We start from the raw sequence: 26,431 nt of genomic DNA on the forward strand, positions 1-26,431 counted from the left end.
TGGAGAGAGAACTGTACATGCACTCCCCCCACCCACAATTCCTGCTGGCCCGAGACTCAAACTCACAACCTTTCGATTGGGAGTCCGACTCTCTAACCATTAGGCCACAACTTCCCAAGTTCTAATAAACAGCATTTTAATAGTAACAGTTATTTTTTGTGCTGTGACTTATGCATCATGACATAACATATCTTTAATAAAAATAAAAAAATAAAATGATAAAAAATAATATTCTTCCCAAATTTCTGATTGGTAGTATTTATGGCTTTATAAGGCTTGGGACATAGCACACAAGTTGTATAGACTACAAATACAGTGCTTTTTTGAGTCTTTTTTTTTGTCTTTTTTTTTTATAGAAAACAAATTTCTGGAATGAAACCAGGGTGAGCAAACAGAATTTTTATTTTTAGGTGAACTAGGCCTATCCCTTTAATAGTATGGTAGGGACTAGTATGGTAGTTAATTCCATGGACATTTGATTTACGTAAGGTTTATTATTGCTATTTAATCCTGATTCTCTTTTAATTCCTGAGTCTGACTGCATGATAAGCATTTTAGTTTGTTACCTGACGGGCAGTGTTCTGTCTCCTTTCCTTCGATCCATCTCTCTCTGTGGTACCGGATACCAGCGGAAGTTCAGCTTCCAGTTGAACCCACCATATGTCATATCAGAGCCTGCCATGTACTCAAACGTGTCATCGCTGATTACATCAATGATGGGGCACACTACAGTCTTCCTGTGTAAACACATACACACCAATGATATTAGCAGTATGCTTTCACTGCTTTCACCTCATCCACCTGAATAAATAAGTTTTGTCTGCTACAGAACATCTCTTTTTTATTTTGAATTCAGCTGGCACCTGCTCAGACACGCCGCTCTTTACTCAAACAGATGCAGACACAAATCAGAGGGGACGTCTTGCTAAACTTGTATCATCAATCAGCACCAAGCAGCCCACTGTGATGCTAACCCAGGCGATGAGGATGGATTGCGTGCGCACACACTCAGGCACGACAGGCACACTTTTCTTTCCTAAATTCAGCAGACTGAAGCTTCATCTGCTAATGATGCCCCAACAGGCTACGCGAGGCAAGACAACACAGAGAATCAGAATGTGTATATAGGCATGTGCACATTTAGAAGAGGGGAGAAATACTCTGCACATAAATCTTCAAAGAATAAAAATAAGATGAAAGTGAGTTCATGTTTCTATACCTTACAAGCTCTCCATGAAACACACAAATTCAGCCTGTGGTGAAACCAAACTACAGATATGTAATAAAGCACTGGGAAAAAAAAAACTCTAAAAGCTATTGATTGCTCCGTTCTCTGCAAACCAACATGTCAAAAGGGCAGAAAATAATTTGTTACCACAAATTGCAAAATTGAAATGAAAGGCATGTTCTGGGTGTGACATTTCTTGTGACCGCATATATGTGTGAGCTATCAATCCACAAGTGGAATGCCATTTCCAAACTACTAACGCTAAGCCCGAAAAACAAAAAAACTAAAACAAAAAAACAATCTCGCAACATCACAAATAAATACCTCACACTCTTCACATTTATAAAGTGAGTGACGTGAGTCAGTGTCTATTGCATCTTCAAACATGCACGTAGGGTTTTGAGGAGACGCCAGACTGAAGAACATCACATCTGGTTAGTGTTCCATTGGTGCAGACCAAAACACACGCACACACACACACACACACAAATATGATTATCCTACTTAAAATGTGAATGCACTGTTTGTGAGCATTTTTTTTATTTATTTATCATTCAATTCATCCATTTTCTTATCCTATTTTATCTATCTTAATATGTAATTACAGTACTGTATATCGTGTACATTATGTAATTTTTTTATATAAAGGTAATAATATTTAATATCGACAAGTATTTAGTCTATAGTAGTAGACTAGTCGTTAGCCCTAACCCTAGACCTCAGATCTAAAATAAAATATCTTCATTATTTATTTTAGAGGACATACCTTGATTAGGCAAATTATATCCAAGCAAATCTACACATTTAAATTATCACTAAAATCAAATTTTCATATATTTTTAAACAAAAATAGATCCCACATATTATTACATCCCACATCAAGTGTATCCAGCAGCACAATTCTAGGAGAGTAAAGTTAGCTTAGGACTCCAGGGTTACAATGCTGAAAATTTCAAGTAAATATCTTAAAGTTTTGCATATTTAAAGTAGTAACACTTACTTGTCAAGTTTGATGCGAGCGAGCAGAGGCTCCAGCCAGCCAGTGGTGCATTCACAATGAGCATCCAGGAAGGTAATCACCTGACCTGTGGATATGGAGGCCCCCTTCAACCGAGCGCGAATCAGGCCCGAACGCTGCTCCATCCGTATCACCCTGACAGGAACCTCCAACTTCTGCACGTATTGCTCCAACTGCCTCTTCAGGAAGTCTACATGCACATAAAGGTAACAAACAATTATACACTTGCTTCACATAAACAAGAATTATATATAGATTATATAGATCAAAAACATATTTTAGTTCAATATCCATCAGTGGATGTTTAGCAAAGGAAAAACCTTCTATGTGCAAACCACAGACACTGAATACATGTCTTAGCCATGAACTTAACTAAGGCACGATCTGCAGATTATAAACCTAATCAGCCTGGCTCATGATTATTAATTAGGTGAGAATATGAATTAGGTAACTGTTTTGTTGATTACCTCTCTTGAAACTGCGTGATAATTTGTTCAACAGTCTGCCAAAGGCTCCTGTCAGCTGATGGTGATTAAAGTTGTATTTTTTTATGTGGCTGCCTACAACAATTTTTTTTCCTTCGGACTGTGGCTAAACAAGGTGAAAATTATTGCTTGAAAAAGTGTGACGAGGCATGTTCTTTGTCGTGCCAATGTACAGGAAACCTTTCTTTAATAATTTCTCAATCATAAAACAAGTATTGCTCTACATCAGCATCTGCTGTGGATGGTTCGGTTCACCCTGCCAATGACAGAGCTTTAACACAGCTCTCAGCTCATGCGGAACAACATCCTCAGCTGCAGCAGCCATCTTTAAACACAGATCTAAAGTTACTGCTGTGCTGTCTGTTTTGATCAAATGAGCTAGTTCAAAACCACTGAATGGCCTGACAAAATTATTCAAACTTAAAGGTCAGACTAAAACAATACAGAAGAAGCCTGTGAAACGTCAGAATTAATCTACTGTTCCATTTATGGTTAAGTTGGTATATATATCTATTTGATAAGTTATTGGTTCTTTGACTTAAAGGCCTCCTGTTGTCCAACACAATATTGTTAACAACATGAGGACACGAAGATAATGGAATTTTCATTTGTGTGTTAAAGATCCCTTTAATGGAAGCAGCAAAATCAATCCAAAAAATCTATATATAGGGCAAACGCACCCACAGATCTATTCTTAAGAGATCTGACGGGAGGACATGTCTGTGCACTACAGTCTCACAGCGGACTTATCTGCTCTCACATGCTTTATTTGAGGTGTGATATGTGGAACAGAACAGAACATTCAGAGCTACAAAGACAGCAATAGGAGCAGGGGTTTCTTAAGCCCCCATCCCCCCCCCCACACACACACTTATTTTCTGTTTTCACTTCATTATCTTGTGATCTGTCTCTTTAAGTACTTCCACACATACAGACAACCTGACAACACGTAGGTTCCATTCTGAAATATTTCCCACTTTAAGGCACAAATATGTCACATTATGTAAATTAAATGCATTGCAAACTCCATTACATGTGGTTTAAAACAAGTCAAATGGATGCTCCACTCTCTGCATACATGTAAGTAAATCTATGCATTAGGGGTAGAACGGTATACAGCACATACCTCGGTTTGGGGGTTATGGTTCGATAAAATATCATTACCCGATAACAGGAACAGGAAAAAAACACAAATCTACTATGCTCAATTTCTTTTAATTTATTTTGTATAGACAGTAGTACAAATTAATGTCCAGCTATATGTGAAAATACTAAATATTAATACATTTTGTTAAACACATACAATCTTTATTACATAGGCCAATATTCATAAAAGGATTAAATTATTGAAATATATTTGTTTTAGTTTATAGATAAACGGGGGGGGGGGGGGGGGGGGGGGGGGCAGTGCAACATGTAATGTAGTCTATATATGCTGAGATTCAGCCTTAATTTGTTCCCAGAAAGGAAACTCAAATGGCAGAAAGTGACATCCAATTTATTTTCTTTATTTTACAAAAGCACAATGTTTAGTTTTCACTGTGAATGAACACAAATTAAAGCAGACCTTTATACAGTGATGCATCATAAATAAGACAATAAGTATTCAAAGTTGATTCTGCTGGTATAAGGAAATAGCTGAAGTGACCGCGGCAGCGCACAGGCACACACACACATACGCATACACATACACAAACACAAAAAACATCAGCGCACCCACCTTAATTTACATAATAAACAACCATTAAACATTCAGATTCATCACAAATATGGAAATATTATGGAATATTTGGATTTTTGCTGAATGAAAGAGGTAGGATACACAAGCACAAAGCTCCATTTCGCAAACAGTTTTCAAGTTCACAACTTATGCATTCGATGTACTACTGCTAGCAGCTGGATATCAAACAGCGTTGCATTGCTGTGGGCACCCCCTTCTGGATTGGGAGATGTCCGTACCGTGATGTATTGTTCCATCCCTACTATGCATACATATATCAATATCCTGCCTTACTCCTATTGTTGTTTAAGTGGAAATAAAGGGGAGGAAGAGAGCGGGTGGAAAGAAAGAGAAGCAGAAGTAGAGAGGAAGAGGACATCATTAGAGGACAAAATTGAGAGGCAGGAAGATGAGAGGAAGAATTTGGGTCTTTATATCACCAGAGGAGAGGCAGATTAGCACAGATGAGTGAAGAGGAGGGCTGGGAGCTATTCTTATGCAGGACGTGACCTGCGCAGTCAATCTATTACTGAATGAACTGGTGCATGTGTGTGTGTACGTGACAGAGTAAGAGAAGAAGACATCGATGTATCTTTTTTGCATCTGTCAAAATGTTGCAATAGTTAGACAGGAGTGTGTGTTTGTGTTTAAGTGTGTGTGTGTGTGTGTGTGTGTACCACACGAGCTTCAATGAAGCTTCAAAGCACTCTTCCATGAACACTCTGTCAATGTCTTCTGCAGTCTCTCACCTACAAACTAAATTCTGATGTGGCTACAGTTACTTCAACTGTGCTTTTTCTGTCATGGCGAATAGTTTAATTGACTTATATAGTTTTTATACTGAAGTAATGGTTTCGAGTAAATAATCACAGAAATTTTTTGTTTGTTTATTAAGCTGTTTTCCTTGTGAGAACGTCTGGATTGTCCCCGCAGTTTAGGTGATTTCAGGTTTTAAATATAAATTAAAATTTCAGGTTTTATCATCGTTGTATAGATGTTTGGTCCACATAGTGTAGGCAAAACCTGACCAACACACACAGAAGCACATAGCCTACTGAGAATACAAACACACATACAAAACAGAAACAAAGTCACACCGGTGCGTAAACAAGACCCAAGTAGTAGTAGTGCTGTGTTCAAAATATCAATACGACAATGTATCGTCACAGAGATTTGACAGTACGAATATCGATATAGCTGGCCCTGTATCCATATTGTGGCACGTGCACAGCAGTGGACAGTTAGCTTGCAGTTTAGCCATCTCCACTTCAATATTCTATTCTCAGAACATTGTAATTCATCATGTGTTTATTTACACAAGAGAGAGAGAGAAAGAAAGGAGAGAAGCTGTGCACGTATGAATTACCTCAGTTTTGTTGCATTTCTCTATTAACAGTGGAGCTGTGTTTCCTTTAGAAACGATGATGTTGCCAGCTCCTTGTTGAAAAATATAATGTAGCTCGAGCGATTAAGCTATTTATAGTTTATAAAATTATGCGGGGCAGTGCTTAAAAGTTTGTTCCTGAATGTCTGATTGCACGCAAAGCTTGATCTGTGTGAGTGACTGAGCGTGTGTGTGTGTGTGTGTGTGTGTGTAAGATACAAAAAACAGTGCATTATTTTAGAACAACCATTATTTTTATAAAATAAGGAGAGCACTTAAATTTGTGCAATGATAACCTACCATCAATGTTAAGATGATTTTTTTATATATATTAATATGAGTACAATATAAATGTATTAGAATGAGTAAATTATTATTTATGGGCTTAAAAACAAAATGCAAACAATCAGAATGTTGTACCTGGTGGGGAGTGCCCAATGTAAACATTAAACATACATCATTACCTATATTGTACTGTGGTACAGTAATGGAGGCCCTTCATATTGCAGAGGTCAACTGCTTATAGTTAGCACTGCCCCTAAAGTATGCAGTGTTTCATAAACAGCTGTTTTAATATAAGTATACTGTATACTTATATTTATATAATTATATATTTATATTATATTTATATAATTTATAAATATTTATATAATTTATATAATTAAAATATATAATTAATAAGTATACTGAGGTAAAATTCAGAGCAGAATTTCAGAGCAGACTTTGCTGGTGATACACAGCCCTAAGAAGTAGTGTACTAAACTTCCTGTAGTCATCAACACACAGATGCAATATGAACTAACTTGCATACAAAAATAGTACAAGAAATAGTACAAGACATACACACACTTATAAAACGCTAATGATGAAAACATAGATCATAGCAGATATATTTACTATTTACCTTCCATTAAAAACCATATATCTGACAGAACAGAAAGAGAGCATAAGAAATACAAAGAGAAACCTTGAGAGAAAGAGAGAATCAATCAATACAGTGAAAAAAATACCAAGCATGTCCTTCAGATAAATAGTGTTCTTCTAAAACTGTAAAGTCAGTGTTTCCAATGAATGAAGCTTTGAAGTGAGCAGATATTTACTGATATAAAACAGCTTTATCTCTCAAATTATTGAACATGCTGAATAAGCTATTCATGTTGTAATAGCCTAGAGCAGGGATTCCCAAAGATTTGTGTCAGTTAAACCACTTAGACCTAAATATTTACTTGAAGTCCCCCAGAGATTTTACATTTTATTTCAATAATTTAATAAACTTGCATATTAATGGATCTTTGATGTCAGTTAAGGATCACAAGACATGCAGGTAAACAACATATCTTTTTTTTTTTAAATAAGTATTTTATTTTGATTTTAAAATTATTATTTATTTAAATTTAATAATTCATTAGCTTTTCATCAACTCACAAACTCCTTGTAGCCCCTCACTAAAAACTTCCTTGCAGCATTCCCAATCTCGTTTCATCCTCTTCTATTGATCCTATTAAAAACTATTAGCAAGTTTCCTAAAAGAGTTCAATGTATGTGTTCATATAAGATTTGGTAAGTGTGTTTGTGTCACACATCACAGAGCTCTCAGAGGTTTCACTGGCTGCTCTCTGTGTTTGTGAGTGAATGTTCACCCAGGAGCTGTACACCCTGAGTTTTATTTGAAACATTTGAGAATATATTTTGAAAAATGCCTTTGTTATATTTATACTATGTTGTATTGTTTTAGTCCTCAATGACTTTCTCTCATGACACTTTCTTTAAAATATCTTATTTTGTGTTCCACAGAAGAAAGTAAGTAATACACATTTAAAACAACACGAAAGTATTTAATTGTTTTGGATGCCTCTCCAGTAATTTTACAGTTTGTTTACTCCTAAAGACTGGGCTTTCCTAAATACAATAAATCTTAGGATAAACAAATTAAGATTAATTTATAATTTATTGTCAGTTTCTTATCTTCAAGCTTTTTGTTTGAGGTAAAAAATCAACAGGAAACTTCATGATCCATCACAAAGCTTCACTGTTGCTTCATGGCATTGTACCACAAAATATATGACAAAACGCTGGACATCAGCATTATCACTTACTCTCTGTTTCATTGTATTATCATAAATGTTCAGTGTTTTTGGTCGTGTCACTGCCTCAACGCTTGGCACTCACATCAATGCAGGGGAAAGGCAGTGGCTTTGCAGTGTTGGAGAAACTGATTCAGGGCTATGAAAAAAACTAATGTCAGTAGAATCAAGCGCAGGTCTGTCTAAACCTAGATTGAATAATTACGCTAATAAGTGCAACACCAGCTAAATCAGATTTCCCAGGATCCACTGCAGAGCAGGAGAAATGCATATGATGATTTGATTTATCGTTTGAAATAAGTCATTTTGACATTTTAATGAGTTTTAGAGTAAGGTGTTAGGCTCAATAGACTAATGTATATATCATTTAGGAGTTAATAAGATTGAAACCACTGCAGATGAGATGCACAGAATGAGAGAGCTAGAAATATGAAGAAGCTCAAAGCCTGTGGACTTTTTCTTTGTTATCACAATTATTTAATAGCTCACGAGTGGTTCTAATAACTCTAATAATGATTTGCATATTCAAAATAGAGATGCACTGGCAATAAAATTCTAGTTAATACCAACAAGGTGCTAATTGTTTTCATGTTATGGCCAATAACTGATAAATGACAGATATTGAATTCTATTTTGCATTTTATAAAAAGTAGAATATATATATAGAAATAAAACAAACAAATCTAAATCAACAGTTTTAAATGCTATATTATAAAACACATTGATATTCATCATTTAGAGATTTGTAAAAGATTTCATTAGTTGGACGGTTGGACCCCAACTTTTTAACATTAGTGTGTATGTAAGTGTATGTGTGGGCTAATAACAATGTAATTTCAGGTATCTATTTCTAATCTAATCTAGCCAATTTACAGGTTAGTTAGACTGAAGCCGCAAACCCACACAGCAGCAGACACACAATAGAGCTAGTAAGAGACATCAGGTTTAACACACACACACACACTCTCTCTGTGTATAAATCTGTCTTAACAAACACGCTTGCTTTCCAGTGCGTAAATCACATTTCATTATTGGCGTTAATATGCAACAAGGGTCACCAGCCATCTTTTTCCTCCAGATGTGTTCTGTTCCCTTTCACCGCACACAAACACACACATACACAGTGAAAGCAGAGCTGACATAAGATGAGCTTTTTCATAAAGTGGAAACAAAACCATTTCATTATCTCCGGAGCGCTGCAGTACAATGTCCTCATCTTAACTTTTAAGGGATCTGTGTCAGAGCATTTATTTGTGTATGTGAGTGAATTCTGTGCCATCACTCTCTCCTCTCAGCCTTTAACAACACACATCTGTCAGAATGACAGGTATGTTATTGATCTAACTGTGAAAAACTCATTCAAGATTCATAATCAAAATGTCATAACTTTATCTTCCGGTACTCTGCTTCAACCACAATTTTGCATTCAGGTCTGCCTCCATCCAGTCAACAACTGATTAAACAGAACCAACAGAACCGGCACCCTTCTTTTTTTTTTTGTTTCAATCAAGTATATGTCACAAAGTAAAAGATCTATTACATTGCAACTTTATTCACCCTAAATAGAAAATTGTCATTATTTCATTATGAAAGTGAATGGTCAATGGATGTCTAGATTTTCATGAGAAGCTTTTGCTCAAAAATGGCTTATTTTTTCTGTTCTTACATTAAAAAGCTATAATATGGATAAAATATACTTGGAATATAGCATAAATATCCTATAGTCTACTATTATGGTGCATTTGTTGTCATTTAGAGACTTATCCGCTATTATTGTATAGAGAAGAGCATCATGAACGTTCTTTAAAATTTCTAATTTTCTGTTCCAAAAAACCCAAAAACAAGGTCAGTCATACAGCTATCTGACAACACATAGAATTAATAAATGATGATAGAATGTTTGGGTGAATTGTCACTTTAACAAACAAGAAAAAGCTTTAGCAAACACACACACATTTGTTTTCCTTACACGGTGGGAACTTTTTATTGACATTTTTATATTTTCATTAAGACTAAATGTTTCCAAATGTGACCAAATGTTTATGTTTCCAAAGCTGTTGAGCTTGTGACCCTCCACTATTATCCTTGTGGAAACATTTGGTCTCCAAAACTAGTGCACACGCTCACCTCTCTCACTGGCGTCATCCACCAGCACGATTTCCTCGAGCAGGTGTCTCGGTGACCGGCCGATGACGCTTTGGACCGTTCGGAGCAGAGTGGTCCATGCTTCATTATGGAAAACAATCACCACACTGGTGCGTGGGAGATCGTCTGGATACACCTTTGTTTTACACCTGCAAAACACAAAACTAGGCGATGAGAATGAACCAAACTTTCAAAAAATCACAATAAAGATATTATGAAAAAAGCTATTCTTCTAAACTCTCTTCCCTCCTGAGCACACAAATAAACAGACCACACGGGTTCTGAAGAGCTACAGAGAGCTCTGTCTGAGGTAAGAGGAGATTAGCACTTATCAGAAACACACAGGCCGTTACGAAGAAACGGTGAGTGGAGAGCTGCTGGAGAGACTAAGAATGCATCTCATCTTGCATGAGGAGCTCTAAAAACAGATGACACTGGAATAAATGATGACAGAGAGAGTCTGAATGACTGTTTGTGACTCACACCTTCCTGTATGGTGTAATATTCAGTGTGAATGAGTTAAGCATTAGTATTCACCAACAGAAACAAGAAAGAGATTTAATATAAATGTTATTAGCACTTTATCTAGTCTTTATTTTTAGCTCATTCTTCTTAAAAAGGAACAGTTCAAATAAAAATATGTCCAAACACAACAGAACACAACATGTGTAAGTAATGTAAGTAAATGGGCCATTTGATGTCAATAATGACAATGTAATGTGGTTCTTCTGTCTCATAAACTTTCATGACACACCAAATTTGAATATGTTTAAGTAGCACAAATAAAAAAGAAAACTCTGGCAATTTGATAATACCTATAATATCAAGATTAACTGCGCGCGGCAGTTATTTAGTTATTTTTCCTATTTAGTGCTCAGACTTTGAAATAACCTAACATTGTTCGGGAGGCAGACACACTAGTGGTCGACCGATATGTGTTTTTTGACAGCCGATGCCGATGTCTTGGAAAGCAGGGGGGCTGATAGCCGATATAAAGCCGATATAATTTTTTTAATTATTATGATTAATATTTACGAAATTTTTAATCATTTGACAATGGATTAAAAATAAATGTGTAAAAGAAACATAGTTATGCTTTAAAATAAATAAAAAAATGTTTTTATGCTTTTAGCAGACGCTTTTATCCAAAGCAACTTACAGTGCATTCAGGCTATCAATTTTTACCTATCATGCGTTCCCGGGGAATCGAACCCCCAACCTTGTGCTTGATAAGCAGTGCTCTACCAATTGAGCTACAGGAACACAAAAAAAGATCATCATGAACGTTCTTCAAAATTTCAATTTTTTTTTTTAGATGACAGAATTTTTCACAAATAAATAAATATTTAATAAAACTATGATAAAAAAAAATTATATATAAAAAAAAAAAAGAGTAAACACTGTAATCAACAGGGCACTGAGTATTCTTAAAGTTTGTGTGCATTGAGAATCATATTTTTCAAATAAAGTAAGGGTAACGTTCATTTTACATAGAGCACACAGTGAAAATGACAGTGGCCAAATGCATAAAGTGAGCTGTGTGCGCTCAGGCGCTGCCACTCTCAGCGCCGTCAAAATAAAAGTCCCACCTCAATCACATCGGCCGATGCCAATATTTGAAAACTGCCAAATATCGGTGGCCAATATATTAGTCAACCACTAAGACACACTCTGTCAGTTTAGATCTATATTAAAGACCCATCTTTTTACCATGTCTTACACATGACACACTAACACATTTCTAATATTCAAATGCATTAAAGGACTTTTTAGGCTGCAATAAATTAGGAAACCCAGAACCGGTGTCCTGACATTTTATCCTACCCTGTCAGATTTTCCTACCCGGGTTTACTGCGCACGCGCACATCAATGTCGCTTCCTTTGTCTCATGCTAAACAACGATATATAATATATCTGCATTACTGTAAGGGTAGGTTTAGGGTTGGGGTAGGGATAGACTTTAATAAAAACGCAATCTAATTGGTAGAAAATAATATTTATTGTTGGTTTCCTGTAGCTGTATCCCTTCTAGCTACAACTGCGAATATAACACATAATTACTGTATTTGCAGTACTGTAAGGGTATGATTAGGGTTGTGGTAGGTGTAGATGTTAATAAACCATAACTTTACAGTAGCATTTTTCGTTGTGGAATTGCAATTCCCACTGTTTTAGTGGGAGGTAGGAAAATCTGACAGCCTAGGACAAATCGACAGAACACCGGGAAGACTTCCCATTGCACACAATGTACTTGCTACATTGTACGAAGAATGGCATCTACACCAGATCCAGTCTGTATCCAGGTCAGATGGTCACTGCAGTCACACGGATCCAGTCTGTATCCCTGTATCCTCTACAGCCCTGAATATCAGCGGAAACCAGGAAAAATAGATGAGCCCCAGAGACAGATCCAAAGTCTCCTATACGTCCACCGGGACAAGACCACAGAAACCAGATGATTGTTCTGCACAACCTGACTTTGCTGCAGTCTGGAATTGAACTGCTGGTTTCGTCTGGCCAGAGAAGGACTGGCCCCCCGATTGAGCCTAGTTTCTCCCAAGGTTTTTTCTCCATTCTGTCACCGATGGAGTTCTGGTTCCTTGCCGCTGTTGCCTCTGGCTTGCTTAGTTGGGGACACTTCATTTCCAGCGATGTTGTCGACTTGATTGCACAGATACTATTTAAATTGAACTGTGCTGGATGATGACATCACTGAATTCAACGATGAACTGCCTTTTTGCATTATTGACACACTATTTTCCTAATAAATGCTGTTCATTTGCTTTGTCACAATCTGTATTGTTTAAAGCGCTATACAAATAAAGGTGACTTGACAGTCAGTCAGCCAGAGCATAAGCTCTGATTGGTCGTTTGAGGGGCTGTGGGTAGGTTGATGGTTTGTCGATTATGTAAGGACAGGTCACTGTGCCAGTCTATGCTGTGGTAGGAACAGGAAAGATAGTGTTTTTGTTATATCTGGAGAGCTAAAGTGGGACACACGCTTCCACTTCCTGCCTCATTTCCTGTTTGCCCAAGCACAGCTGGGGGATTTTGGCCTGCGTTCAACCAAACAGCCAAAACATCAAGTACAAAACCACATTCAGAGCCAAAATATAACTACTATGCTTGAAATAAATAATAATAACTTACACAAAAAACAATAGCACTAAAACATTAAAAGAGAGACAAAAGAGGCAAGACACCTCTCAACCTATTTGTCATCTCACACACACGATTAATTAAATAAAGGTGAGGGATTGTAGCCCATCATGTCCCTTCACTGCAGTAACACAGACTCTCCCGGCCCCATCTTTCCTAAACTCATCATTCCGGAAACACACAGACTGCTCTTTTTAAATTCATTAACCTGATGTCAAATCTCAGGACCCCAGACAATGGTTTAATTTGCAGCCGAGGCGCCTCATTGGCCAGCCCTGCTACCTGCTTGATTAAAAGGAAGCACAGATTTCGCTCTCATTCCTTGGTGTCTGTTCTCCTAGATTTTCTGTCTCTCTATATAAATCAATTTTGTAAAGCAGGGAGATCATGCATCCCTTTCCTCCAACCAGCACAGACACCATCGAAGTGTGAGTGAGCCGAGTGGGTGAGGAAACATATGTCTGCCCATGGATTTATGTGTGTGTGTGTGTGCGTGTATGTGTGCATGTGTCTAAGAGCAAAGGGTAAATCAACCTAAAAGAGCAGTGACAATGTGGAAACAAATGGCTGATCAAAAGATAAAAGGAATCAAAGATGAAACACACACATCCTCGCACAAACCTTTTGAGACACTAGACATGCACAAAATCACATCTCTCAGGCAATAGGAATAATTGGATATATTTAGTGCAATCAGAGAGAGACTAAAACAGCCGTAGGTTTGTAGAACTCTTCCATCACACAGACACAAACATACACACATTATTATACTGGATTTTTTTTATCAGACTCAGGCCAATTCTTGCTATACTTCAGCACGCAGAGAGAGAGAAAGAGAGATGCAATGTCGGAAGAAAAATGTGAGCTGTAGTAATTCAGTCATTTACAGGACATCCTACTAGATTGAGTTAGTCCAATGATGCAGCTCACTGCGATTTTATACACATTTTCGGCTGTGTGTGCGTATGTGTTTTGGAGGAATAATTGAGGACAGCCTATCCTTTTACTTTTCCTCTTCCTCTAAAGCGGAGATAACAGTCAGAGGACACACAGTATCAGTTAGTCATCAGTTCTCAAAGTCATCGTAATCTCACACACGCTAAATCCAAATCTCTCTGACCAGCGCCTTCATCATATCAAAGAACAGAATCAAAACAGCAAATGAAAACACAAAAACAATCAGCTGCTGTCACAGCTGGCTTCATAATCCAAAACAGACTACAAATGGCAACTGGGGACACATTTTTATGTTTTTATTAAGGCTGGGCAAGTTAACGCATTATTATTGCGTTAACGTATTAATTAATAAACACCGACAATTATTGTATCACGCATTAATGCAGTTTATTATTATTATTATTATGAAAGCCTATGGATTACAGGAGGAGTGGGATGTTGATCAGTACTGGCTTGGGATGGGCGTCATCAAGCGTCTAACTCAATGAGAACATTTGGGGAGGGCCAAAGACTGCAGCAGCATTCACATGAATGCTCCCGATAAAATTATTTAATCTAAGCATCAACATTCACAAACTACTGTTCCCTGTTATTTTTAACAGAAAAGAAAATGTGCTCATAATAACGACTTTAGTGGGAAATAGGAAGTTTTCGATGGCACTCTCGCTCAGCACAGTGGAGTGCATATTTTATTGAACTTTGTGGTTTATTATTTTGAGTCATTTGGGACGCGGTGACATATGGCCCTCTCACAATATATACACAATCATGCTAGTGTTGGGCGATATGATTTTTCAAATTGTCATATTGTCAGCATCGTCAGATTGTGTCAATGTAATCACCAATAATAGAAAAAAAAAAATTACTTTCAAACATAATGATAAACTAACATGTTAAATATAAAAATATAGTATTTAAAACAGCTAGTTCATATATATTCGGACACTGTCATACCACGCGTCCTGTGACAAATTTGCTGCATCATGCACATGGAAGTTATTAGTCTAAGTGTAACGGTGAAAATCAATAGTAGATTTCATTAAAAGACCAACAGTTTAACACTAAATATTGGACATAAACAAACACGTTAAATATAAAGTATTTAAAACAGTTGAGTTCATATATCACATGTTGTCCCACGCCGCACTCTGCTGCATTGGGTCCCGCGATAGTCCAGGTCTCTACTCAGAAGATGCCTGTTATAATGTTATGATCAAGGCTCTGGGACTCTAAGCATAAATTGTTTTTTTTTACAACAAACTATAAAATATTTTCTATAAAAACGTCAATGCCCTGGCAGTGGCAAATAGCATTTGTTTTATATTTAATTTGATTACATTAATGTTATAAGTTGAGCTATACAAAAAAATTTAACTGCTACTATGTGAAAGGAATACTAATTTAAAAATGTATAAACATATAGGGGTTGCAAACCAATTGTTATAGCACTTTTGATCATATAGAAGTACCTACATAAAAAAAAGTGAACAATACATTACTTTTGAAATCATTATTGAACTTTGTGCATATTACTGTTGCCCAGAACTAGTTTTTATTTGGTCAAAACTTTGTGTACTTTTGTTAAGGCAGTTAAAATAAATTTTCAATCGTCTTTAGTCACACAGACCTCTCATGTTTCTGTCAGCATTTTTTAAGAAATGTATATTAAATTGATTAAAAGTTACAGCAAAGACTTTCAAATTGTTATATATTTATATAAACAGTTATATAACAGTTATTTATCAGTGTTTCAACATTAATAGCTAATAGTAATAAAGATATTTGAGCATCAAATCAGCATATTACAGTATCATGATTTCTGAAGGATCCTAAATTACATACTGTAGGAATTACACAAATGACACAAGAATAAATTACATTTGAAAATATATTAAAATAGAAAACAGGTATTTAAATTGTAGTATTATTTGACAATACTACAGTTTACTGCATTATTGATCAAATAAATACAGCCTTAGTGATCAAAGTCTGTATTTTTAAATAAATACATATAATTCTATATTTAATACATTTTATACATACACACACACACACACACACACACACACACAAACAGTATATATAAAAAGAGAAAATTATTTATACATTATTCAATTTCATATTTCATTGTATTTATTTATTATTCGCTCTGTGCAGTCAATAATTTATAGATATTTATATAGAAGGCATGCATTTCTTGACTTATCAGAAAGTGAAAAAGGCATATAAACAGAAAGACTTTCAAACTGTAAAGGAAATATTATGTTACCGTAACACAGTACAGCTCTCAGCATCAAACAAACACACACACACACATTTGTTTTGTGAAAAGTGGGGACATCCCATAGGCGTACTGGTTTTTATACAGTAGAAACTGTATTCTATGGCCCTACACCAACCCTACACCTAACCCTAACCCTCATAGGAAACTTTGTGCATTTTTACTTTCTCAAAAAACTAATTCTGTATGATTTATAAGCGTTTTGGAAAATAAGGACATGTGTTATGTCCTCATAAGTCACCCTCTCCTTGTAATACCCGTGTCATACCCATGTCATTATACAGAGTTGTGTCCTGATGTGTCACAAAAACATGCACACACACACACACACACACACACACAAAGAGTTCCCTCCCAGACAGCAGGAATGCAGTAAAGGAGAAAAGGTCAGTATTGTTCCCAGCTGTGTGCTGTTCCCTCTATGTGACACACAACTATAAAAGCAGTGTGTTGGCGTGGTTGTGTAAATCTATGCTGACTGTGAGTTTACAGTCTTGACCATATGCTTTTAATGGTTTGCGCAACTTGCTAATTACAGAAATACAAGCCAAAAACATTTTGCTTGCCACACTGGGAAGGCAAACCAAAAACTTGCAAACAGAAAAAAAAAAAAACGAAAAATCAGGCAGTGCACAATTTAGCTGACGAATCTCACAGTGATTATGTTAATCACATTGTTAAACAGTACGCCGAAGAGCCAATCAGGCATTCAAGCACACTTTTGAACAGCTAATCATATTATGAAGCTCAATATACAACAACAAATCTGGTTAAGTGGATCATATTCTACAGCAGGGATGTCAAATTAATGATCCAAAAGGTCAAGCCTTTGCATTTCCTTCATACAGAGGACAATAGTTTTTTGGAACAGTTATTCATTTCCTTGTTGACAACAGTGGTACTTTGTAAAAGTAAGTGTAAAACTTGTCAAACCAACCATCAAAGTTACAAGAGTCAAAACTGGTGTCAGAAAATATTCCCATTAAAAATATCAGTCGAGCTGATGAATTAGATGATTAGCTGATTACTTGACCAGTAGTCTATTGTTATTGAAACCCCTTCAGCACTCTCATTTTTGACAACAGTAGCAATCTCTCACCACCACACCCATTCTACTGTTGTTAAAATAACTGTCATCTGACTGAAGCACTTATTTAATCAGTAACAGGGTGCTTTATGTCTTCAGCAGTGAGAGAAAAAATCCACATGCAGCAGAAATGGGGTAAAGAAGTGCGTCTGGAGCAATGTTAATTTCGTTAACGAAGATGACGACAAAAAATATTCGTTAACGGACATTTTTTCTGTGACAAAGACGAGATGTTGACTGTGAATTCTGTTTTAAGGACTGGATTCTGCGATTCCATCCGCATTTTCCACCTCGCTTAAATCATAAGGCCCTACAGTTGTGAGAGACAACTTTTTTCACCATTACGGTTTTAACACTTACATTAAGCAGTTTGTCAAAACAACAGAGCAGTACACATCACAACTGTTCAGTGTTGTTTAGTGCTGCAACAACGTGTCGAGGTCCTCGATTACGTCGACTACAAAAATACGTCGACGTGCAGACCGTTAAGCAGTATCGGTGAGAGTAGTAATACCGTTAAAACCTTAACGATACCCATCCCTAGTTATAGTGCTGCAGAGATATCAACCTTAATTAGCATTAGCATTACTAGCCCCGGCCCGACAGGTGTCGTAATACCAGTTTCGGCCATGGGAGGTGGTATGCGGGCAACATAACCACCAGCCAACCTGCAATACACCAATAACTTGCACGGCTTGTGGGCGTGTACTTGAACCTGATGTCAATCGTGTGGAAAGTACAGCCCACTACTTCATTTCAGTTCAGGGAAGAGAGTGCCAACCGCTACAGGGAAACAACTACACTCAGAATCACAAATCAAATCTGATAAGAAAAGGAGCCGAACCAGAGAAAACATCTGAACTGCTTTCCATCGCTGGAGACAACTGATGGACCTGAAAGAAATGAGGCTCGACTCCGAACTTGCAACATTTCTTTTGGATTGGCAAGTTAGATGCTGTTAGTATTTCGCTAGAAGTTTGTTTTATATGTTTGTGTATTTTTTTCGGGAAGTTATAACATAGAAATGTATTGAAGGCTGTTCGATAAACGTGCTAATGTTAGCGATGGCTAACCGTAGCTGCGTTTGATAATTAGCTAGCTATAACTTATCCATTTTTTATATCATAACTAACCTGCTCTGTCTAGTCTGTTGGTCTCCGTGTCCTCTTTGCGTCGTGGTTTTTCTGTGCGTGAGAAAATTGATGTATGGCGTGAAAGCGTGTGAAAAGTTGCCTGATGTTGACCAATGATGTTGACAGAATGCTGTCTGTCAAATTAATTTAATTCAAATAATGTGTATATACAACTCCAAATGTAATATGAACATATTCACTGGTAAAGGTGAAGGGGAGTAGCTTGAAGATGTCATGTTTCAAAATCACTTGACATCACCCAACGTTCCTCTGGAGGCAAAACGTCCTCTTATTAGGCTTCGGCTATGGCTCTAGGGTTGTTGTGAAGGTAGGGGCAGAGCATAGAGACTATGCCGTTTCTCGTTTGTTACTCTAGAGTAGACCAATTCACTTTATTGAGCCATCTGGTATGGAATGTGGAGTATGACTTGATTTTTTTTGCCAGACATGACAGATGGCACCATTAATGATTAATCACACAACATTTCTTCTTCAGGTTTTAATTTTAACAGTAAATCTCATTTGTTTGCCCCAAAAATTTTTTGCTTAATTTTCAAAAATTAAAAGATAAAATGAAATTAATGTTTTAAGCTTTCAATTAATAACCAGAAAAATTTCAAATACACAACACAGAATTTCTGAGGTTGAAAAAAAAAATCGAGGTTGTTTTGTGCATTCAAATACTTATTATTAGCATCCAGTTTACTTATTATTAGTTTTGGTTGTACTTATTAGTACATCAAGTTTAACTAAATGAAAATGAAGAATGTTGACTTGGCAGCTAACTGAAATAAAATAAAAAATTAATAATAATAATAATAAAAATCATTTAACATATATTAAGTAATGAATATCTTTTAATCTTAGTTTTAGTTAATTATAATAAACCTGCTACATTGTTGATGGTTCGTTGAACTGTTAATCCAAGGTTTTAATAATATCTACACAGCACATCAGATGTTTGCCAGGTCTGATTTCTGAATGCCATAGTTTCACTGACAAAATGTGAAAACACAAATATGGACTCATAAATCAACCAGATTTCAGTGTCCTGTTTTGCCAAGTTTTCAAGGATCATGTCTCACACTGAGACTCATCTAGAAAACACAATGTTGGGACAATTTATGTAGGGGAGTGTTTGGGAAGAAACAGCAACAACCAGGCACAAATACATGAATATGTTTGCTCTCTCTCTCCAACACACACACACACACACATACACTTTCCCCATTGGCAGATGCATTTTCAGTAGCTTTTATCTCCACTTTCCTTTTTTTTCTCGCCTAGTTATTCCACTTCCTTCCTTCCATAGAGATTGAGATTTCTTACTTCTTTGATATCAGATCTCTCTCTCTCCTGCTCTCGCTCATCTTCCTTTGATATGCAATTTAGAGAAACAGAATAATGTATTCCATTTTACCCCATTCAGAGCAGCAAAACAGTTATTTAGTACACATCACCCTCAGCACTTAAGCACTATGTGTGTGTATGTGTGTGTACGACAAAAGAGAGAGCAGAAGGTCAGGGAAAACACAGAGGTAACCGGAAAAAGGTTTATCTGCTGATGCAAAGTAAAGCATAATGACATGTTTGAAGAGCGTTGCTAAGATACTGTAAAATCAATCCAATCAGAATCTGATAATCCAATCAGACGAAAAACTATCCTTAATGCCAGAGTGTTTCAGGTTTCCTTCCTCAGTTTATAAATGCAGAGATAACAAGAAGTAAATGGACTATTGCTTGTGAATTATTTGATCAATATGCACAGCTAGTAGACTACATGGATGACAAGCTGATCTTTAGTGCATGTGATTTTCTATACACACTCAGTGGACCCCAAAAGCCCAGATCTGGCAAGACATGAATTTAACAAGATGCTGGACACCTTCTTGGTGCATGTCGCATGTTGCGCAGGGGAATGAATGAGGGAAAGAGGGAGTTGAGAAGATCCTTCTTCCTCTTTTACATGTTTTTTGAGCTGTAGAGTCAACAAAACATGTCAGACCACGTCCTCTCGTGCAAACATGAGGTCATATTTGCAGAAAATCTGAGGCAAACAAACATGATGACTCTTACAGGGTCATACTCCCTCTATTCCAGCTGCAGCATACACATCCACACTATTTGCTCAAATTCTGTCACATCAACATAGATGTGCAAACTTTAAAACTTTTATTTGACTCATTTTCAGGGTTAAAAACAAACTGGAATAAAATGCATCAGCTCAAATGATGCATTTATTTAATCAAAAGTGACGGTAACAACATTCAGAATGTTTCAAAAGATTTCTATTTAAAATAAATGCAGTTCTTCTGAACTTTCTGAATCCTGAACGAATTTATTACATTGTCCATAAAAACAGTTTTCAACATTGATAATAAGATTTTTTTTTTTTTTTTCTTGAGCAGCAAATCAGCATATTAGAGTGATTTCTGAAGAATCATGTGACACTGAAGACTGGAGTAATTATGCTGAAAATTCAGCTTTGCATCACAGGAATAAATGACATTTTAACTTTTGCCCCTATTATGCCATTTTAAAGGTTCCTAATATTGTTTTGGGAGTTTCCTACAATAAATGTACATGCATTCAAGGTCGATAAAATGCTTTTGTTTTCTCAAAATATGCATTTAATATCACCTAATTTTCCAACAATTCTCAAACAATATGTTCAAAGCGGTTCTAAAATTCAATTTCTCTAAACCCCTCCTTTTCCATAAGCTTACTCTGCTCTGATTGGTCAGATGACCCAGTCTGTTGTGATTGATCTACCGCTTACAGCGCATGATGGAAACGATATTTTGAACGCTCATTAGAAAATATAAACTTCAATTATTAATCATACTTACAGGTTGTGATTCAGTTGAGCCAGCTTGTCCAAATAAACTGGTCAAGAGCAAGCGTTTTGTGAATCCCTCATCTTTTGGAAGTGAAAATAAAATGAATTTACTTTCACAGCGTAGGACACAACTTAGGACATTAGGCACATCCTGCATTACGCAAATGTGTTTCCCCGTGACGTGTAGCTGCCACAGAACAGGGATTCGAATTACTGATGACTCGCTTTGGCTGCTGAGAGTTGATTTGTTCGTGTACATTTAGAGTTACTTAACTTTGCAGATCGTTTCGTTCACATACAGCTACATTACATACTTCAAGAAAGGCCGTATTCGATATGGCACAATAGGGGTACTTTAAAGGTAGAGGTAGAGAAACTGACACCCCCAAACATGCACAGAGAGAGTCTCAGTTTGACAAATGCTTCTGTTAATATCAGATCATTTAAAACAAAAAGAAAGAGGTAGAGGTTTGGCCCCATATAATTAGAAAAAATCATTAAACACCAATTGACCTGGCATTTTTATCAGACCTGCAGTTCCCTCCAGTGACCCAGTGATTTATCACTCTGCGAGGAACTGCCCGGATTCATATGCAAACGATTTAGTACACACTTGGCGTAATGCTTGACGTGCAGCTGTATGCGAGTGTGTGAATATTACATCTGCTCCGAGACCCCGGGTGAGATTGCTGTCATGGTGGAATACTTTCCATGGTCACGCCTTGACAGAGAACATCCAGGGACTTATTAAAACCGTAAATACTTAAGGCAAGGCCTTTTGAAAGAATGTGTATCCACTGCAGAGGGACAAACTCCACATTATTTAGTGCAGTGGAAACAGAGGGGGAACTGTTCGGAGCGATATCACTCAGAACAAAAGAAGTGTCGCAAATCCACACACACACACAAATGTCCTTTTCTTCGCTTTCTCAAGGACGAATGTGACATCTTCTCTACACATCTCTGCTTTTCTCTGTCTCACCTCAGTGAACTTAATATTGCAAAGCGTAACAAATAGAAGCTTTATTATGTAGTGTGAAAAATACACACATCCACACACTCACTATTCACACAAAATAATCGAACCTATACAACACAAATATTAGCAATTAATATTTAAAGTGGCAAACGTTTAGAGGATAATAGGTGTTTAAAAACATTGAGTTGATGACTGTGACAAATCAAACATTATACGCAGTTCTTTAAATCCTATAGACTTTTTGATCTAAAAACTTTTCATTGAAAATAGTTTTTAGATTAAGCCTTAAAGACCTAGAACATTTTTGGGGCGCCTGAGACACCTGCACTTTTCTTTGTTTTTCAGACCTATTCTAGCAGTCAGCATCAAGTTCCATATATCATTATAAACAGGAGGACTTACAGTTTAAGTTTAACTAATTTAAAGTCTCAATTTTACTATCGTTTTCTCAAAGAATGAATGAAATTACAGAATTTTAAGAGAAATGCAAGCAACAATTTGTCAGGATCCTGCCCTGACAGTCTTGTCTGTACTGTCTTTGTTCAATGTGTCTTTGTTTATTTTGTGCCTGAGCACATGGTTGTGTCTCTTGTGTCTACCACGTGCTCCTCTTCTCCCACCTCCTTGTTTTCCCTGGTCACGCCCCCTTGTTTAGTCCCCATTAGTCAAGAGTGTTGTCACCTGTTCCTCATGTCTCTGTATGCTTTTATTGTGATCATTTCCCTCATGTGTTTGCCGGTTCGTTTTGTGTGTGAGTTAGTGTCTGCTTAGCGTGCTAGCTGTTCTATACTAATAGAGTTTTTCCCTTGTCAGTTTTAGTCTGGTATTTGTTAGTTTAAGTTTATCTCGTCACGGTTTATTCTAGTCTAGTTTAAGTGTTTCTTTTTGTTTGGATCACCCTTTCAATTTGACTTGAGTTTGACTTGTTCTTTAAAGTATTTATTTTCCCCTTTGAGTTATTCTCTTGGTTAGTCTTTCCAGTTATTTCTAGAAATTTATTTTGTATTTGTTTCTTTACCTTTTTAGTTTACTTTGGTTAGTTAGCTTTGGTTATTTCCCCTAGTTTATCTTGTTTCTAGGTCATAGCACTCTTGTCTGATTTTTGCCCTTGTTTTATTTATTATTATTATTATTGTTTTTGTTGTTGTCTTAAGTCTTGTCTAGTGTTTTGTGAGTTCTGTCTGTTCCTGCCTTGCCTGCTGCCTTCTCCCTGGCCACTGGGTCTCCCCGCCTGGAGGACTGACGTGTGTGGCTTTACCTCCATAGCCAAGTGCCCTTGGTTCCTGGTGCTGTGGTCTGGTCCCTTGCACAGCCTCCTCTACAGTCCTGCACTCGGTTGTCACCCAGAGCGCCCCTCGGCAGTCATCTGCCTGCTCCACTGTCTTCCCATCTACCCAATCCTACTGTCTGGACTGTTCAAGCCACTCCCTCCTATCGTGCTTTCTTTTTGTCAATAAATGTTCCTTGTTCATTCTGCATCTGGGTCCTCTCCCTTAGTAACCCTGACACAATTGGGTGTTTTTTACTGTGTACTCAAACAGAAACTCCTAAAGTTTAGATATTTTTCTTTAGAAAGTTTTGTCTGGGTGTTTTACACTTCCAAATAAAATTTTGTTTAGATATACCATTCCCCGAGCAATTTATAGCCGTTTATTACAATATTGTTATCTGCGCTTTTAAGTAAAATAACAGGCCTATTTCATTAACTAACAATTGAGATGTGTCCAAAATCATTCAATGAGTAAAAAAAAATGGAAAGAGTGTTATTTGACGACAAAACCAAACAAAAAAAGTTTTTTTCTTCTGAGAAATATATTTTCAATCGGAGTATGAACAATAAACACAAACTATGCAGCATATATTAAAACAATTGCACAAATCGTCTTCAACAATACAGTGCAAATGATTCACAAACTACACAAAATGAGTGAGAAATATTCAGAGTGCAACAGAAATTTCTGCATCAGAATCGATTTCACCAGGACATCGCCTAGCAACCCGAAACATAAATCCCAGTGCTTTATCAGCTATGTACCACTGTTTCATCCTTGGTTTTGATTTGTTTTATGTCAAAGTTCTCTGTCGTGTTTTTTTGTGCTTTTTCAGAGTTTTCTCATGCAAATGTGTTAGTTTGTGTTTGTATCCATGCACTCGCGACAGACTTCACTTTCACTTTGTGTTCGTTCATATTTCAAAAGAAATATGTTAAGTAGTAGTTCAAAAGACTACTTATTGGTTGAATATGGTACAGTTTTAACCAATCTGGGCTGGGGGAGGGACTACGCGTCAACAATCATTTCGGTTTGGCTCAGAGGAACGAAAGCATTGGTTTCTTCTGACTAATCAATGTTGTCAAAATGTGATGACGTAATCACGTGCACTACGGCGCCTCTGAATAACCAAATGAGATAAACAGCTGATTTACATCACTGTTTAAAGCATTCAGATTGGATAAGCGGATCAAAACTTATTAAACATTAAAAAACAACAGTTATTTTTAGCCGCGGGCGGCTGTCTCTGTCTTTGAGGGTTAATATACTGATGTATGAATTTCGCTACAAAACTACATTACACTGTGTAGTGTAGGAAAGCAAGTAAAAAAAAAAATAATAATTTGGACATTGTGCCGGAATGCTGATTTATTTTCACATTTACAAAACCAAAGATGGAAAAGAGCTGAAAACAGAGCAGACCACATCCTGCTTTAAGAAAAAGAGTTCAGCACTTTCATTCTCACTCAGATTTCAACCAGTTTCCTCTCGACCCTTTGGTGTACTAAGTTTGTGCATTTACAAGTAACATATGTACTCAGAGTCAGATCATTCTTGTGAAGGTGAAAGTTGTGGCAGTGATGCTGTGTGTGTGTGTGTGTGTGTGTGTGTGTGTGTGTGTGTGTGTGTGTGTGTGTGTGAAGTTAGGGCATGACTGTGACTATGTAATTGACACACTCTTATCTTTTAATTGAAAATGTTTATTCTATTGCTTTGCTTCAAACAGAGCTGAGAAAAATACTTCACCGGAAATTCATTTGAGGGGCAGAAAATAAGCACATTTCACGGATCAATGTTTACATTTCACTCCATGCCACATACATATTTCACTCAGCAAAAAGCACACACACACACACACACAAACACACAGACACTCCACGATACGTCTATCAGTTTCTCTAAAGTCAAATAGCCAAACACCAGCCCTCACAGCTCAAAACCTAACCCCCTAAACCTAACAAAGCCATTTCAAAATGTTTATTTGGTCAGTTACAATCATAAAATGTATATATTAAACAAAAACAAACTCACTTTAAAGGAAGCTTTGATAAATAAGCAGACACTCACCCCTCGAGACGCACGTCCGGTAAAGATCGGTTGAGTGCAATCATCTCACTGGCCATCAGGTTAAACTGGTTTATCTTAAACATTTCCTTCATCCTCTCTTGTTGGTCTTTAGCGATGACCACTGGCTTTCCCATCTCCCCCGGGCCGTCATGAGGCCTTTGAACCACAACTGGAACACAAACACACATGGACTCAAGATTGTTCCCTTGGCTTTCGAATCAGTAAGTATGGGCGTTTCTCCATCTATGGCCAATTTTGGGCCTGGTGGACTTTCAGAAAATAACCCCATCATGCTCTCACTAGTTTATTTAATCTGTTTAAATGTGGATACACACACATCACAGGAGAATTGTGTTATTTTTGGCATTTATTTTTATAAAAACCCAGAAAACCACAGTAGCATTTCCACCACATCTCAAATGATGTTTTCTGTGATGGGAATGACAGTGCTGCAAATGACATTTTGAATATGTTTATAATAATATGCTTGAGTCATTTGTCTTTCTACAGATATTTTGCACAGCTCATATTTGTAATACACATAATGAAATATTACTGTCACACTTTTTGCAAAATTGGAAATGGCACAATAAA

The 26,431-nt window shown here is 36.8% G+C and overlaps 1 protein-coding gene across 1 annotated transcript in view; it reads right to left on the reverse strand.

Annotated features, from left to right (window-relative positions):
• Nucleotides 1–531: 531 nt before the first annotated feature.
• The window catches only part of LOC128030653 (polypeptide N-acetylgalactosaminyltransferase 1-like), an 83,656-nt gene continuing 57,756 nt past the window's right edge, over nt 532–26,431 (reverse strand). The window contains exons 4-7 of the mRNA XM_052618450.1: nt 25,838–26,006; nt 10,047–10,213; nt 2,229–2,436; nt 532–737 (exon numbers count right to left, since the gene is read on the reverse strand). Coding sequence (XP_052474410.1) covers nt 563–737; nt 2,229–2,436; nt 10,047–10,213; nt 25,838–26,006 — 719 coding nt within the window. The 3' untranslated portion in view covers nt 532–562. The remainder of the gene's footprint in view (nt 738–2,228; nt 2,437–10,046; nt 10,214–25,837; nt 26,007–26,431) is intronic.

This window comes from Carassius gibelio, chromosome A16, assembly GCF_023724105.1.
Source record: "Carassius gibelio isolate Cgi1373 ecotype wild population from Czech Republic chromosome A16, carGib1.2-hapl.c, whole genome shotgun sequence".
NCBI lineage: Eukaryota > Metazoa > Chordata > Actinopteri > Cypriniformes > Cyprinidae > Carassius > Carassius gibelio.